Genomic DNA, 17,682 nt, shown 5'->3' on the forward strand with positions numbered 1-17,682 from the left:
GTTTCTGAACTTGGTCCTGGAGTACCCCCTTGCCAGTCAGGTTTTCAGGATATCCACAATGAATAGGGATAAACTTGATTTGCATACACTGCCTCCGTTATATGCAAGTTTCTTTCATGCATATAATCCAGGATAAGAGCTACTGGTGGAAGAGAGAGTCAAAGAGAAGAGAAGATCATGTGAGGGGGTGGGAAAGGGGGCAGAAGGAGCTATGTTGATATTTAGTCAGCTTTCCAATTAACTGCTTGGACAGCAGGCTGAATATTGCTCCTGGCTGGCTATATTCTGGGCATGGTCAGAGCCCACATATTGTTCAGTGGAGGAGAGTGTGGTGCAGTGGTTAGAGCTACAGCCTCAGCACCCTGAGGCTTTGGGTTCAAACCCTGCATTGCTCCTTGTGACACTGGGCAAGTCACTTAATCCCCCCATTGCCCCAGGTACATTAGATAGATTGTGAGCCCACCGGGACAGACAGGGAAAATGCTTGAGTACCTGATTGTAAAAACTGCTTAGATAACCTTGATAGGCGGTATATAAAATCCTAATAAACTTGAAACTTGAAAACTTAACTCGGGAAGGTGTTAGCACTGAAAAATGAGGCCTACTTCAGCTCGCAGTGGTTAGTGTTTAAAGAAAATGCAGACCCCCCCCCCCCATCACCACCAGCAGCTGAATATTACTCCCCATATTTACTTCTGTGAATGAGATGAATCATTTTGCACTGGTAACAGGTGGCTTATTTTGGTCCAGTGAAAAGGTGAATGACTGAAGTGTTTTCAGTAATTAGTGGCTTGGCAGCCTCTATTTTGTTTTGCTTAACTGTGAGATGTTCAGTACTGGTAGAGATCACTAGAAAAAATAAATAAATATTAGTGCACATGATTACATGGTCCCTGAAACTGGAATATGCGAACAATCCATTTTGTTCTCACTTCACATAATGACATCCTGTATATGCACCTATGTATTTGCTTTACTTGTATCGTTACGTGTTCTGAAGGGCTGCAACTCCGGTGCTTCCATAGTGTTCCTGGACAGGTTGTAGAAATCAGCTGGAGTGGCCGATGCCTTTTGCAGGCCAGGGGAAAGTGTTAAGTTGTCTGCGAACAGCCTTTACTCAACTGTTTAATGGGGGGGGGGGGGGAGTGACTCTTCAGGTCAGTAAGTTTCCTGTTGCCTCCTCCCCTCCTTTTTTTTCTTTTCCACACATTACTGCTGAGTCCTGGAAAGGGACGGGCAGCCAGATCGCCGCATCTCTCTCCTGAGACTGGGAAAGAGCTCTCGCTCCGGGCTATGATTTCAAGCGGTTCCAAAGTTCTAGGACTCTGCGGGCTTTAGCACTGGGCAGGGAGGGGATTGGAGGCAGGACGAGCAGCCGCTGTAAGGAAGAAGTGAATTGTTACACAAACCGAAAGAGTGAAAGGAGAGAGACATGTCCGCCCAAAACTTGCTCACCAGTGTTTTCTCTTGCTCCTCGCCCAACTCTAAGAGTCTGTCCAAGCGGCGGCTGCGACAGACCCGGAGCCTGGATCCGGCGATCATCCGCAACTATGGCAGCGACGGCGCGGAGCAGGCGGCAGGGGAGAGCCCCCGGCTGCCCCGCGGCGGCAGGTGGAGCGGCCGGGCAGGGAGCCCCGGCCCCTACGGGACTCTCCTGAGCTCGGCCGATTGCCTGGCTGGCCCCCGCCCGGCTCGCTCCAGGCAACAGCTCCTGGGATCCTTCTCCACGCCTTGCACCCCTCTGGAGAAATCGCCCTCCTCTAGTTTCCACTTCGATTATGATGTGAGGGGCGTGAAAAGAAACACGGCCTGGGACCTGCCGTTTCTGGCTCGGAGCCCCTCTACCCTCACCCCCAGCAGTAGCACTAACAGCATCTTCTCCCCTAGGAAGTGGCTCCAGCAGAGGAAGCTACAGCCCCCCAGCAGCCACTCCTACATTGTATGGAAATCTGAGGTAGGACACTGGGTTTCAGTCCTTTTCTGCCAGGGATGTTTGATGAGTCGACTCTGGAGCAGTTTGAACCTGGCTGTTTGTAGAGGTGGAGAAAACTGAAATGATAATAGGATTGTTTTTTTGGGGGGGGGTCTCCAGATGGCCAGCAGGTCACACAGTCTCTTAAATTCTTGCTCACCTTTTCCCATTCAGACTGATTGCACTGGTTTTGAGAAGTAGGCTTCTTTGCTGAACCCAGTATATCGGGGGTGTCAAAGTCCCTCCTCGAGGGCCGCAATCCAGTTGGGTTTTCAGGATTTCCCCAATGAATATGCATGAGATATATTTGCATGCACCGCTTTCATTGTATGCTAATAGATCTCATGCACATTCATTGGGGAAATCCTAAAAACAGGACTGGATTGCGGCCCTCGAGGAGGGACTTTGACACCCCTGCAGTATATAGTGATTTCTGTGCTCTAGATTCAAATGGCTGTTCTTTTTTTGTTTCAGGGTTTTATTAAAACAAACTTAGGGCTCCTTTTACTAAATTGCAGTAGAAAATGGATTTAGCATGCCCTTACGCAGGTTTTTCCTGCATGCTAAGGCCATTTGTACCACAGCTAGAAAATGGCCGATTTTCTTTATTATTGGCCATGAGCTAATGGAGCCATTGATGTGTGGCCATTTAAAAAAAATTAGCTAGTGAGCACTTACTGACACTTATTGTATAAGCAGTAAGGGCTCCTGCACTAATCCTGTGCTAATCAGCTTATTAAAAGGACCCCTTAGTTGAGCCAGCCTTGTTCCAGGTTGCACTGGCCCTGGCTGAGCAGAATGAATCCATAGCAAGTGCCAGGAATGCTTGGATTGAACGTCTTATTGTTTCTGTATTAGGCATATACTGTATTTACTTTTGTGACTGAGATGAATCATTTTGCATTGGCAACAGGTGGCTTATTCTGGTCCTGTGAAAAGGTGAATGCCTGAAACGTTTTCAGTAATTAGTGGGTTGGCAGCTGCTGCTTTGTCATATTTCACTGAGAGAGATGAAATACTGGTAGAGATCACTAGAAAAAAAATATTAGTCTACGTTGCATGATCCTGGAAACTGTAATGTATGAGCTTCTGCCAGTTTTGTTCTCGCTTCATGTTGGGGTCCTTTTTACTAAGCTGCAGTAGGCACTATCATGTGTCTAACAGAGGGGTGTCAAAGTCCCTTCTCGAGGGCTGCAATCCAATTGGGTTTTCAGGATTTCCCAACGAATATGCATGAGATCTATTAGCATACAATGAAAGCAGTGCATGCAAATAGATCTCATGCATATTCATTGGGGAAATCCTGAAAACCCGACTGGATTGCGGCCCTCGAGGAGGGACTTTGACACCCCTGGTCTAACGCAACAAAAAAAATAGAGTCTCTTAACTTGGATCACATTCGGGCATCCTGCTTTAACATCTGTATGCATTAACCTCACTCTAATTTTTTTTTTTTTTTTTTGAGGGGGCATGTCGGGGGTAGAAATTGGGCATCCCTGTGTTAACCAGTTAATATACCTACATTACGATGCACTAACTCAGTGGTCCCCAACCCTCTCCTGGAGGACCACTAGCCAGTCGGGTTTTCGGGATAACCCTAATGAATATGCATGGGGCAGATCTGCACTCCTAACATCTTCATTGCATGCAAATCTCTTTCATTCATATTCATTAGGGTTATCCTGAAAACCTGACTGGCTGGTGGTCCTCCAGGACAGGGTTGGGAACCACTGGACTAACTGGTTTAATGCACAGATAACACAGGAGCCTTAATCACCTACAAAATGGGCAGTGGTAAGTGCTTGTAAGCTAATTTTAAAAAAATGGCTGTGTGCTAATGGCAACATTAACACATGGTCATTAATGCAAAGAAAAAAAAAAACAAAACAAAAGGAAAAAAGGCATTTTTATGGCTGTGGTAAAAATGGCTATAATATGTAGGAATGACCTGCTTAAAGGTACACTGAGGTCACTTTTTAATGCAGCTTAGAAAAAGGACCCATTTATGAGTTACATGTATGCATACCGTATATACTCAAATATAAGTTGATCTGAATATAAGTTGAGACCCCCATTTTTCCCCCCAAAAGGGGGAAAAATTGTTGATTCGAATATAAGTTGGGCGGCTTAATATTCAAGTGCCCTGCCCTACCAGGATCTATACTCAGTGTTCCCTCCCTCCCCTGCCAGGCACTGCACCCAGCCTCCTTCCCTCTGTCAGGCTCTGCACCCAGCCTCCTCCCTGTCAGGCACTGCACACAGCCCCCTTCCCTCACTGTTAGGCTTGCCACCCTGTCCCCCCTCCCTGCCCTGTCCTTTGTATCTCCTCTGCCGCTGGAATCCCTGGTGGTCTAGAGGTGTAGCGGGCAGGAGTGAGCTTTCCACCTCCTACCCTGCTGCTAACCTGGTTGTCGCTGCTTCGAATTCCGGCTTCAGCTGCTGAGCGGTACCGAGCGGGAGCGCGTTTTGGTGCTGCTGGTCAGCGCTGAGCGGCTTCCTGAATAGCTCCCGCAAATTCTTGCGTGAATTCTCAGAAGCCATTCATGAAGCCGCTCAGCACTGAGAAGCAATGCCAAGGCGCACTCCCACTAGGTGCCGCTCAGTGGCTGAAGCCGGAACTCACAGTAGCAGCCGACCGGGTTAGCAGCGGGGGCAGGAGGCTGAAAGCTTGCTCCTGCCCGCTATACCTCTGGACCACCAGGGATTTCAGTGGCAGAGGAGGTAAGATGGACAGGGCAAGGAGGGGGGACAAGATGCAGAGCCTGGTGGCCTGGCAAAGGCCTGCAAAAAGTCTGGGAAGGGGGCAGGTGTGCGCTGGATGCTGGCCTGAATATAAAACAGGACCCCCATTTTTGGGCCAAAAATCCCGGTTTATATTAGAGTATATATGGTATATTTGCAGATAAAGCTTGACAAGTAATTGTGATGGATTTTTAAGCTGAAATGCCGGAGAGGTACTAGAAATGTTGCCTATTGCATTTTGTTGTTATGGCACTTCATGGCATTCTATGTTGTCGATAAACAGATATAAGAAAAGAAAAAGAAATGGAGCTGGAGTGGCTGATGCCCTTTGCAGTACAGGGGAAATTGGTTGCAAACTGTATTGCTTCAGTTCAACATGTGGGCTGGCAGTGAAGCTGAGAAATACCTCAGGAACCTTTATATGCTAAGATGTCTGCTAAAGAGCCTTTATTTTTTAAGGGGTTTCCTTGTGTTGGTATTTTCCTGCTTGTTGATTTTTATTTCTGGTAGAACCTGTATTTGGAAGCAAGTGAGCAATGCTTTTTTTTTTTCCCCGACTATACAAATATTATTTATCTTCTATTCCAGTAAATAGCTTACTAGTATCAGAATACCACAACAAAGCCTTCTTGGACTAGTATGTGAACATTTTCTGCCTTGCATGCAAAATTGGCACCAGTTCTTTCTACAAATGTTTTGTGGATACTAATGCCACACAAGTGTTCCTCTGCAAACTGTACCAGTTTTGTTCTCTATTTATAAATGTTTGTCCTCATTGTAAGAGGAAAATGATGGGTTATGCCAAGAGGAACATTAAATAGGCTGGACAATCGCTTCTGTGGTGAAGAAGCAAGGATCCTTAAAATGTGTTTTCCCTCAGAGGGACAAAGTTGTAAATAGGTGTTTGCACTGAATTTGCAAGACTGGGATTACAACACACTCTTGTGAGGTATTGTTTTGGTTTCTAGAAAATAGATTGATTGCATATTTACTTACAGTATGGTAAAATATATCTCCCATAGGTCACAGAATGACTGTGTGAATTGGCATGGGATTAGAGAGCTTTTCAGTTTGAAGTCACCGGTTCAAATGTAGCTCAGCTCGATGGTGATCAAAACTCATTATCGGCTAATGTCATCTGGTGGGGTGGCGTATGTGAAATGAGTTGGGTTATCTTAGTCCATTTACCAGGGGAGATGAGTCCAAACAATAGCAGTTTGGGATTGCTTGTTACTGTAGTCCGTAGTCTCAGGAAAGAGAAGTCAAAAGACTGCACAAACACAGAGATTGATTTGCCTTTTCACTTTTAGAGGTGGTTGAAGCACATTGGAGGTCTGTGTGGGAAAACTTGCATGTGCCATGTTAGATGGGTGTTGGGTGAATAAATGTAAGACTTCATTGTGGAAAGCAAAGATGAAGATGGCTGCGTCTGAAATGGCCTACTGGGGTGGGGACTAAGGGCTCCTTTTACGAAGGTGCGTTAGGGCCTTAACGCGGGGAATAGAGCGCGCGCTAGCCGCTACCACCTCCTCTTGAGCACTAAACGCTAAAACGCTAGCGCCCTTTTGTAAAAGGAACCCTGCGAGACAGAATCGGAAGGAAAAGGCCTGGGAGATTTTGAAGCCATTGCGTCAGTTCTACACATTTGATCATTGGCATAAAAAAAACCTTTTGGTATGTCCTGTGGGCTTCTCATGTTCTCAGAAATGCACACAATACATGTCCTCAAGTTTTCTCTACATCTGTATTACTATTTAAAAGGGGTTTTCAAAAAAAACAACAAACCCTTCAGTCACTTTTCCTCACTGGGAAGAATACCAGGAGTTCGAAATAGTATACAAATTAAGTTTTATTACATAATTATAGTATTCTTAGCCATAATCATTAATTAAGTACAGAGTTTGAATCAATACGTTACCGGTTATTGCATCATCACTCCGTCGGGGGACCGCGATCAGGAGGCTTATTCAATATGTCATCACACAGCTCGTCAGCAGTGGAAAAGTCCCTAGCTTTTTTCAGGGAAAACACCATTTATATTGTACTTTTTACCCATCCCCTCCTTTTGGGTTGGATAATCGGACGCGTGCTAAACGCATGCTGATCTGTGATTACCAATCCGCATGTGTTAAAAACACCTAGCCTGACTCGTGCTAATCGCATGCTGAGCTGATGTGCTACTGTGATCACCAATCAGTATGTGTTTACGACTTGTTTTCATAGTACTTGTGTTTTCCCTGTAACAACTGCCACGTATCCAAGGCAATCTCACTCAATATTAATATTCCTCACATTCCATTCGTTTCTCATTTGTATCACAACATCTCAGAAAGTGAATATCTTTAAATTAATAGAAGTTTCCCGTAAACTCGGACTTTGCTCTAGTCTTACACTGCTGGCCTCCGTTTCACGGTTGTTTAATTCACTGCTGCTTCAGGGACTTGATACAGTTCATTGCCTGTTGAATTGCTTATCATGACACCCAGTTTATAGAATACTAACTCTTAAGCACGTGATTAGCACCAATAATTGGCATTTACATGCTCAAGTGCATAAATATAAGCTCTATTCTATAAGCAGCGCGCCTAAATTGTTTAGTATTCAACTGTCAGGGATGCTTATACAGTATGTTGGAGAATTGCACTATAACATTATATTATAAACTTTTGTGCAAGTAGATTTGTACATATAAAAATAAGAAATGGATGTCTCCTCCACACCCCTTTCAATAGACTCACACTTGTCAAAAGCTTCTTCAATGTTCACCGACCCTCAGAGGTGCCACCATGATACTCAAAATGTTTCACTGTATCCGGCTTCACGCACCATATCTTCACCGGGTCATACTTCTCTAACCTTTTTAGTTAAATAATTCTTAAACATTTTGTCAACAACTGTTTTTAACCACAGTATTTAGCTTTTAGCCTTTTTGCCTTTAGGTGGTCAGTTAGTAGGGACATCTATGCCGACATGTTTCACCCAGCGGGTTTTTTCAAGGTTCATATTCCTCAACTAGCTTTCGCCGTCTTATCGAACCACCAAGCTAGTGGAGGGATATGAGCCTTGATAAAACCCGCTGGGTGAAACTGGATTTCTGCCAGTTGGGAGTAGAGCTTCAAAATTGTGTTTTCAATTGTTAGGACAGACATAGAATTAGAGGGAATGGTGGTCTGTATCTGTCATTGTTCATTTTCTATCTCATTCCAGCATTTTTCATAGGCACTAAATTCACCAGGAAAACCTATAAAAATAGTTTTCCTTTCAACAGTTGCTAGCTTTGGACTCTTATTTTTTTATTTTTTATCAAAGAAGCTTCTTCCAGTCTAGTTCCATGCCAAAACATTTTAAGACAGGCAGATCCCTTTGTGAGCAGATTTTAGGCTCTCTGCATTTCCCAGTTTTCTCAAGGAGCTGTTTTATTGGAAAATGATGTTTGAGAAATACAGAATATTCAATTTGCTCCACTGAACACAGGCTTCCCTCACTCTCAAGCCCTTCCAGTATCCTCATCGGGGGATATCTAGCAGGGCATCAACATTTTAACATTATTCTCCAAGTTATCATGCGTTTATCTGTGTCTTTAAGAAATCAGAGAAGCTGTGATCATATTGCAAAAATTAATCTAGCACAATAATGTAAATATTTGCCCATTTATGGGTTGGTGACATGTCAAGAAGGATGTGGTAGTGGAGGACTTTTTTTGGCATTGCTGTAATTGCTTCAGAAACTTATCAAGTATGGTCATCTCTTGGCTGTAAAACACTTTGCATATGAGTTTTCCACTGGCTCCATTTCAGCTGTGATGGAGGGAAGAGGGAGGATTGACGAGATTTTTAAGCATTCTAGAATGAAATAGAACAGTATGCCAGCACTAAAAATAGACAGTGAATGTGCTGCTGAAACAAGGACCATCATCCTTTAGAAATATGTTACGCTGTGACCCCAGTGGCTGTGATGTTTCCTTTGAAGGCACATGGTGGCAGGGTTGATACCGCTGATGCCCCTTGAGGAAATTGTTTGAAAATGACAAGAACACTGAAAAGTCTATGCTAAGTCTTGTGATTAAGCTTACAGACTGGAAACCAACAGATCTGTTTTTAAAATCCTGCTTCTGCCGTGGATGCATGTGGTGATGAGCAAAGTCACCTTATTTTCCACTGCTGATTTTGCCACTCTTTCACAAATTCCATTCATTCTGGGGGACTTTAATCTTCATTTTGATGATCCTAGCAACACTTCAACTTCAGACTTCCTCACCCACATTCACGATCTTAATTTTGTTCTGCTAATCTCTAATGAGTGCTCAGCTCATGGGAAAACACTTACCCCAAAACGCTTTACCACATTTTGTGGTAATTTTGCAATTACTGTTTGGATGGAGAACAGGTGTGTCTGTAGTAACCAGCTAGCGCATTTTCTTCCAAAATAGGAAGTAGTAAGGCCCTTATTCTATAAAGTTGCCTAAAGTTAGGCACTGATATTGGCGCGTATCATAATTGGTCAATAGGCTTAATTGATGTTGATATCAGCACTAAGGGCCAGATTCTGTAAATGGCGCCTACATTTTGGACACCGCTTGGAGCAGTTGTCAATCAACTGCTAGGAACCATTTATAGAATCATGCCTAGCGGCACCTAAGCGGACTTAGGAATCACTAGGCTTCCTAGACATAGGTGCTGTTCCATTAGGTCAGCTTTTCCCTTACCTAATTTGGCAGCACCTATGTCAGACATCTAGGGCTCCTTTTACAAAGGTGTATTAGGGCCTTAATGCATGGAATAATGCGCGCTAGATCTTAATGCCAGCATGCGCTAAAATCCTGCGTGCGCTAAAAACGCTAGCGCACCTTAGTAAAAGGAGCCCCTAATGATGCCTAACTCATCCAACCTATTCTCCGTCCCTAACCACACCTACTTTTTCAGATAGATGTCGTTAGGCATCCTTTGGCATGGGAGGGCACCTCCACTTAGGTATCGCTAGGTGCTGAACTCTTAAATTGATTAATTACTGTAATGGGTTTTGTTTTGTTTTTTTGATTGGCTGAAAACCAGCTTGGTCAATTACCACACCGATTAGGCCAATTAAAAAAAATAGGCACAGATCCTGAACTTAGGCATCACTAGAGGGCAAATTCTATAAAAAGCGCCCAAAAGTTAGGCGCCTATATAGGCACTGTTCAGCGCGATTCAAGTAAAATTGGGTGCTGTTTAGTGAATCACGCTGAGTGGCACCTATTTTGGAGGCGCCCATTAAATAGGCCAGCTCTAGGCACAATTAAAAGTTAAGCGCCTAGCTGAGCGCTTAAGAGCAGTGATTCTGTAAGAAGGCGCCTAACGCATAGCCACGCCCATGCCTAACATGCATAGCGCCTATTTTTTATGAAGGCCGCCTAAATTTTTAGAGGCGCCTTGTTACAGAATCGCGTTTTTCTTGATAGGCGCCTATGTTTCAATCAGTGCTGATTAAAAAGCTTAATTGGGCTTGTAATTCAATTTAGATAGGCGCCTATCTAGATGGGCGCCTCTGAAATAGGTGCCTAACTTTAGGCACTGGTTACAGAATTTGGGCCCAGTGACACCTAATCTAGGCATCCTATATAGAATTGGGGCCTAAGCACCTAACTCATGGGTGTGTTTTTGAGTTAGGCGTCTCTGTGAATTAGCTGCCATTAGGCTTCAGTATTGGCGCCCAACATTAGTTGAAGAAAACCCTTGCATAAATATGGTTCGCCTAAATTTTAGGATGCTGAGCACCGCCCAAGCATGCTTAGATGATGCTAAGCATAATTCTATAATGGGTACCTACGGTTTTTGTCTTTTATGTAGAATTGGTGTGGATATCGGCGCCTAATTTTAAGCAGACTCTATAGAATTAGGGCCTGATTTCTCCCCGTTTTACAAAACCATGGCATGGTTTATAGCGCCGACCGTGGCAGTAACAGCTCTGATGCTCGTAGAATTCCTATGAGCGTTGGAGCTGCTAGCACCGTGGCTGGCGCAAAAACCACACTACGGTTTTGTAAAAAATAAAAAAAAAAGGAGGGGGAGGAGGGTTGCAAGACTCATGTGCTAATATAAAAATTAGCTCAGTGCCTTCAAAAAAATCAAAAGCCCAGTTTTAGGGAGACACTAGCAATGGGCTTAGCATGTGGGAAAGTTCCACATGCTGATTTTATAATGCATTTTAGTAAAAGGCCCCTTAGGTAATATGAGTTAGCTATAGGGATGCAATTTTATTAGAGTACTGAATTATGAGGTAGGATAAGAGTTTAGATCAGTTGTAGTGCTGGTTCTTTCTGTGACCCTGGGCTGGTCTATCTTCTTCTGCTTCAGTTTATATGACTGTTATTGGGTAATGACACTAATAGAATTATGGTTTATCCCTCCCCCACACTCTTTGGTAGCTGTTATGCAAACATATACTGGCAGGCCATCCATTCTAGAAGTGAATGTGTATTTCTAATGTATTAAATAATATAGTCAGTTAGGATCCTGTGTGGATACAAGACAATCAATCCATATTATTATTATGTTATTACAATTCACTTTTGTTGATCTGGGAAAACAAGATAATGAAATGGTGCAGCAAAAACTGTGTCTGTTTTCATAGGTATCAGAATAAAGAAGTTCCTTAAATAATAGATTAGGGGGGAAGGGTTAGAGATGATGAGTCTTGCTATTGGTGGATATAGCGGATTGAATGGGTGTAAGAAACTCTAATTCTTTGCTCGCTGACACATTTTGTGTAAGGAAAACCAAAACCTCATTTAGACTGAGCATCAAAGATTGCACAAAACTGTAACAAACAAACAAACAAACAAAAAAAATAGTTTATTGCTCAATGATGGTTCAAGAGTTTGTACAAGACTGAAATTCTGTCAATAATATAGTTCCTAAACAATTTGTGGTTTCCACAGTTCTCTGAGGTACCCAACAGCGGCATAGGTGGCTGGGTGCCTGAAATCATCATACCACGTGCCCCCCATACCTCTTCAAAATCTTCAATGGCAACAAGCAGCACCTCCTAGCTGCTGCTCGTACCAGCCACGAGTACAGGTGGATCGATTTTTCACTCCATCAAAAATTACAAAGACTAGGGGACATGCGATGAAGTTACAGGGAAATACTTTTAAAACCAATAGGAGGAAATATTTTTTCATTCAGAGAATAGTTAAGCTCTGGAATGCATTGCCAGAGGTTGTGGTAAGAGCGGATAGCGTAGCTGGTTTTAAGAAAGGTTTGGACAAGTTCCTGGAGGAAAAGTCCTTAGTCTGTTATTGAGAAAGACAGGGGGGAAGCCACTGATTGCCCTGGATTGGTAGCATGGAATATTGCTACACCTTGGGTTTTGGCCAGGCACTAGGGACCTGGATTAGCCACTGTGAGAACAGGCTACTGGGCTTGATGGACCATTGGTCTGACCCAGTAAGGTTAGTCTTATGTTCTCTCTCTTTGACATTAATGCTGCTTGCTGCTGCCGAAGATTTTGAAGTGATAGGTGGGCAGAGAGGAAGAGAGGTGCCAGCATCCCCGCCTGGGGCAATCCACCCCCTCTCACTACATCACTGGTACCCAGGGACTTTTAATACTGCTCACATTCTAATTTATTGATCTAGAACTTTCCGTTATCCTGGACGGCTAATGATGATTCTAAGGGCTCCTTTTACAAAGCTACAGTGGTGATGCTGCCACGGTAAATACACTGAAGACCAAAGGAATTGAATGGGCTTCGGTGCATTTACTGTATCAGCATCGCTACTGCAGCCTTGTTAAAGGGGGTCCTAAATTTTTTAATTCACATATGGATAAATAAATTCTTAGCTTGTTTCCATACTGATTCTCAAATGATTTGGCTGCCAAGAACAGACAGGATTGTGTGGACAATGATTTGGAGCAAGTGGTGAAGTTTTACAGCTGCCTTTCCTTTGCCAAGTGAACTGTTTGCACATTCGTCCATGTGTCTGTACTAGTGATATGCTGCCAATTTCTTATCAAGGGGCTCACGTTTGAAAATAATTATAAATCATAATAAAACAAAACTTTTCCATTGTCTAACAAGTTTCTTAGTGTGCATTCCACATCTTTATGAGGAATAAAATAAACCATGCATGCAAATTTTCTCTCTATCTTTATTTATAATTTTAGCTTACATTCTGAAGGGAATAATGCTCATGAGATTGCTAGGGTTTTATAACTTTATTTTTTAATTATTTTTAGCAACTTCAACACAAGTATATTCCCCCCTTTTACAAAAAAACACGCTATGGTTTTGTAAAAGGGGGGGGGGGTGGATTATATTAGTAGAAAAAGATAGTACAAACATTAGTTACTCTTTATTAGACCACAATTAAAAGGAGGAAATGGGAATAAGATAAGTAAATCAAATCAAAGAAAGTTACAAAGTTGCTTATTATGACAGAAAAGCTTTGCTTAAACTTATCCTCATTGTAACATTCATAACCAACCAGAAGAAAATAATTACATATTTCCTTCTGAGATCTTTACATCTCAGTTATAATCCAGCATACCCAACTAATTATTTACATGAATAACTGAGCAAAAAAGTTGCTCCACGATTTCTAGCTTCCTGTCTCATGACTAAAAAGGCCTTCTTTCTCTTTTGTATATTTTTAGTCACAGTTGGGTAAATCCAAATCTTTTGGCCATAAAGTAAAGAGTGAGAATTTCCTAAATTGAGTCTTAATGCAGAATTTAAATTTTTTTTTTTTTAAATTCTTAATTCATTTTAAAGCCAAAAATAAGTGCAACATACTTTACAAACATTTTACTCTTTAACAGCACTTAAAATAAGTCAAAATTATATTCTATTACAGTACATGCATACATATCCCTCCCCCACCCCATCTACATATCCAAAAATTCCAAGAGTACCTTCCCACCCCCCTCCCACCCACCCATCCTGGACGTGTATTATCAAAAGGGGAAATCAACAATCACTCCTTGCAGAATTTTGTCAATGGCTCCCAAATATCCATAAACTTCTTATAATGTCCCTGTTGTAAGGCCATCAAATGTTCCATTTTAAAAGTGTAACACAGAGATTCCCACCAAAAAGTGTAATTTAACCGATCCCAGTTTTTCCAGTTCCTCAAAATAAGTTGTATGGCAACCCCTGTCATTATAAAGAGAAGTTTGTTATTCTGAGCAGATATTTGGCTTTTAGCCCTCATTAACGTACCAAATAGGATGGTATCGTGCATCGGTGCCACTGGATTTTCCAATATTTTGTTCACTTGATCCCAGATGGATCTCCAAAATTTAAGTATCAAGGGACAATAGTACAATAGATGATCCAACTTCGAGATGACAGTGCCACTGCATTTAAATCTTATCGAAGATAAAAGAAACCAAAAAAGTGGCTCTTTCAGTTGGTTCTGATATAGGAGCCCTTTTACTAAGCTGTGCTAAAAGTGGCCTGCGCTAAGACCAGTATGTAGGTTTCCTGCACACTGAGACCACTTTTAGCACAGCTGTAAACCAGCTGCATTTCCCGTTTCTCTCCATTAATGGCCATGTGCTAATTTCCCAATTATCTATTAGAACAGGAGCCCTTACTGATACTTATTTTCTGGGTGGTAAGGGTTCCCCCGTGCTAACCACGGGTTAATCGGTTAGTGTGTGGCAATGCAGCTGGGCTAACAATTTAACACTAGGCACACTTATTCTCCACCCCCAACCCCCCCCCCCCCGTGTTAAAAAAGATAAAGTTATTTTTTAGCGCATGGGAAGCACACGCCAATCTGAAAACTACTGTGGGAGTGCTTACCGCAGCTTAGTAAAAAAATCCAGTAGATTCTTCCAGAATGGCTGATAAGTTGTTCACATCAATTTTTCCTTCCTGAATTTGATCATCTGGAGTCTCCACTGGTAAATTGTTTCTAGAAACCAGAATGTAGTACATTTTATAAAAAGGGTGTGTGGGTGGGGTAGGGGGAAACAACTCCAGGATAACCTTCAAAATGTTAAACTCTTAAATAAATCTCTAGGTGATGTCCCGAGCGATTTAGGAAAATTCAGTAAACAAAGATTAGGTCTCCAGTTAAAATTTTCAGTTTGCTCAATCTTTCTATACAGCATTAACTTGTCTTTCACAATAGTTGCAGAAAGCTCTTGAAGAGATTTAATAGCTTCTTGTACTTGTTCAAACAATCAAACTTAACTCCTTCCACAGTCTTAGATAGTAAATCCATTTTACTTTCTTAGATAGTAAATCCATGTTATTTATAAGAGAAGTCACTTCTGCAGATTTAACAACAGTGGCACCAAGTTTTTGAAGAGCTTTTCCAATACTTTCCAATATAACCACCCTGGAAGCCTCAATATCCATTCCAGTTCCAGTCATCTCTCCCTCAGCATGGATCCGTCAACGAGAGCGCTCTGTAAAGTGTCTCTCACTGCAGGAGTCCCTGTGCTCAAAGCTGCTGATAGTATTGAACACAGTACAGGGTGGGTAACCGGAGGCGAAAGAGATGTATTAGGTCTCAGGAACTTGAACGCTCCTTCATGTATAACTCTGATTTTCTTTAGTGGGATTCTGGTGGTATTCCAGTCCATCTTTTGCTGGACAGGGGAAGAAGTCCTGGCTGATGAGGGAACAGCCCCGACAACCCCTTTCTTTTAGTGGCATAAGGCAAGGAAGAGAAAAATGGAGTTAAATACCAGCAAAAACTTCTGACACAGAAACTGCCACTATTTTGGCCACTACCCCTTCCCCGTCCTGGTGAGAATGTTGTTTTTGTGTGCGTAGGTATGTCTTTCATAACTTTTGTGCTTAGCATATGCTACCCAAACACAGTTTTCAGGACACCTGATAGGAGAGTGTTTTTAGGATTCGCAGGTACATGTGGACCAAGGGTGGATTACCTTATCAGGCATTTGGATATACCCTGGTATGCTGAGCAGCGTCATAGCCAGACAGCCAATTTTGGATGGGCCTAAGCCCAAAAATGATGAGCATCTCTCTCTTTCCCTTCCTCCCCCTCCCAGCCTTGCAGCAGGTGTTCTCTTTCCCTCCCTTTTCACCAGTTCGTACAGCCTGTCTCTTTCCCTCCCTTCCCACCCACCCTCAGCCTAGCCCAAAGGTAGCTTTAATAAAGTTTCTAAAGATGCCACTAGGTCTGTCCATTGGCTCCATCTTTGCCCGATAGGATTACCTCGACAAGTTGATCAAGTTGGCAACTGTAAAACACCACAGATTAGCAGCGGGGGAAGTATACTCACAGTGTCATCCTTTTCAAATACAATATACTTTCTCATTAAATATTATCTAGTAGTTTTCCTTTTCAATACCCTCCGTAAAGAACTCTTCGATAATCCCAACAACAGTTATTAGTTGTTCCTTCATTTCGACAAGCATTCCTTGATGTTCACAGGAACTCCTCATTTTCTGTCATGGCTCCCACCCTCTGGAGTTCTTTTCCTTACCATCTCCGCACTGAAAGTTCATTTATGACATTCAAGACACAATTAAAGACATATTATTTTTCACTGGCATTCTGCTCATAACTATTTAGATTTCTCTGCTTCACTGTCTCTGCACAGACAGCTCACTTTTGAGACTTAAGGCACAACCTCAGGCATACTACTGTACTACTATTCTCTGGCATTCTACTTATACTGAAGGAGAAGGCAGCAATCGTAAATGGTTATATCTTTACACTTTCCTTATATGTTCTTACCCTGTCCTTATTCCACTACTCAAATGTAACTCACCCTACTTTCCTTTCCTAATGTTTCAAGTTATGTCTGTCCAGTTGGTATATCGTTTATTTGTTTGCGTTCGTCGTCCCCCCACTTCCTTTTTTTAAAAAAATTGTAAACCACTGAGATTTTTACCTCGGTTTTATATTATCGAATAAATCAAATAAATTTAACTTGAACACTTCACCTGCTGTGTTTTCCCAGAAGAAGCGCTTATTGAAGTGGAAGAAGAAGGCGTGCACGTCCAGGCTCGGGTCTAGCAGCTGCCAAGCAGGATCCACCACCGAAAGCCCAGCATTTCTGTTCTCAGGCCATCAGCAGCGGTTTCTACATGCTGCCGGCGGCTGGCCCCCAAAGCCTTCCCTCTGACACAAAATGCAAACGCGTTAGAGGGAAGGCTTCCGGGTCAGCTGCCAGCAGTGTGTAGGAACCGCTGCTGGGTGGGCAGGCCTGAGCCCAAACTAGGCGGGCAAAGCCCATCTAGGCCTGCCCGTGGCAGCGGCCCTGATGCTAAGTGACAATGATGATGGGATTTGGCACTAGAGGAGAGCAAGCAGCATAAATATGAAGGCCATCCTGTAGCTGTGGTTGAAGAAGAGAGAAGCATGGGGCCTAACACATTCCCTGTCCCTTCTTTAGCATATACTTTCAAAGCCTACACCAGAGGAGGAGGTGGAAATGCAGCCGGGTCTTGACTTCTGCAGCAGCTCAGAGGTTCCATGCTTCGTTTTATTTTGAGATTGCAGGCTTGACAGCCAAAATACTTCTGTCCAATGGTGAGTTGAGGTGAAGAGATGATAAAGAAAGATAGGCTGATATGAGAGTTCAGGTCTGCGTCTAGAGAGCCCCCAAGTGTGTGCGGATGTCGACATGATGATGTCACGCGCATGCGTGCAATGTCATCGCGTCAACATCTGCACATGGCCCTCTAAACATGGCCTCGAGCTCAAAGAAGATGAGATGAGGTTTGTGTGGGGGCAAGGCTGGGGGTGGAGCGGGGTGGGGTTGTGGACAGAATGGAGTGGGGCCATCTATCCTTTTTTTTATGTGCCATGAAAAACATTTTGCTTCGTTAGTGTGCCAGAGCTAATAAAAAGTTTGCGAGACATTGATATAGATTGATAACTCCTTATTACGCACATTGGATCAGTACATTCACTCTCCTTTTTCGATAAGATCAAGTGTATATTGCAAGCCTTAAACTAAGGATAGTTTCTTGGCCCTTAGCCTGAGCTTAAAATCCTGCAT

The 17,682-nt window shown here is 42.9% G+C and overlaps 2 protein-coding genes across 5 annotated transcripts in view; one reads left to right on the top strand and one right to left on the bottom strand.

Moving 5' to 3' along the window:
* Window positions 1-2,151, bottom strand: part of PIGA (phosphatidylinositol glycan anchor biosynthesis class A) — an 89,558-nt gene extending 87,407 nt beyond the window's left edge. The window contains exon 1 of one of the 4 annotated variants that reach the window (XM_033947969.1): window positions 2,133-2,151. The gene's annotated coding sequence lies outside the window, so the exon portion shown is untranslated. Of the gene's footprint in view, window positions 1-960; window positions 1,116-1,455; window positions 1,588-2,132 lie in introns of those variants that run through there. The other 3 variants (XM_033947966.1, XM_033947968.1, XM_033947967.1) reach the window with 3 other exon arrangements.
* The window catches only part of ARHGAP6 (Rho GTPase activating protein 6), an 825,592-nt gene continuing 809,060 nt past the window's right edge, over window positions 1,151-17,682 (top strand). Inside the window, exon 1 of the mRNA XM_033947958.1 lies at window positions 1,151-1,954. Within this exon, the coding sequence (XP_033803849.1) occupies window positions 1,433-1,954 (522 nt within the window). The 5' untranslated portion in view covers window positions 1,151-1,432. The remainder of the gene's footprint in view (window positions 1,955-17,682) is intronic.

The sequence above is a fragment of the Geotrypetes seraphini genome, chromosome 6, assembly GCF_902459505.1.
Source record: "Geotrypetes seraphini chromosome 6, aGeoSer1.1, whole genome shotgun sequence".
Lineage (NCBI taxonomy): Eukaryota > Metazoa > Chordata > Amphibia > Gymnophiona > Dermophiidae > Geotrypetes > Geotrypetes seraphini.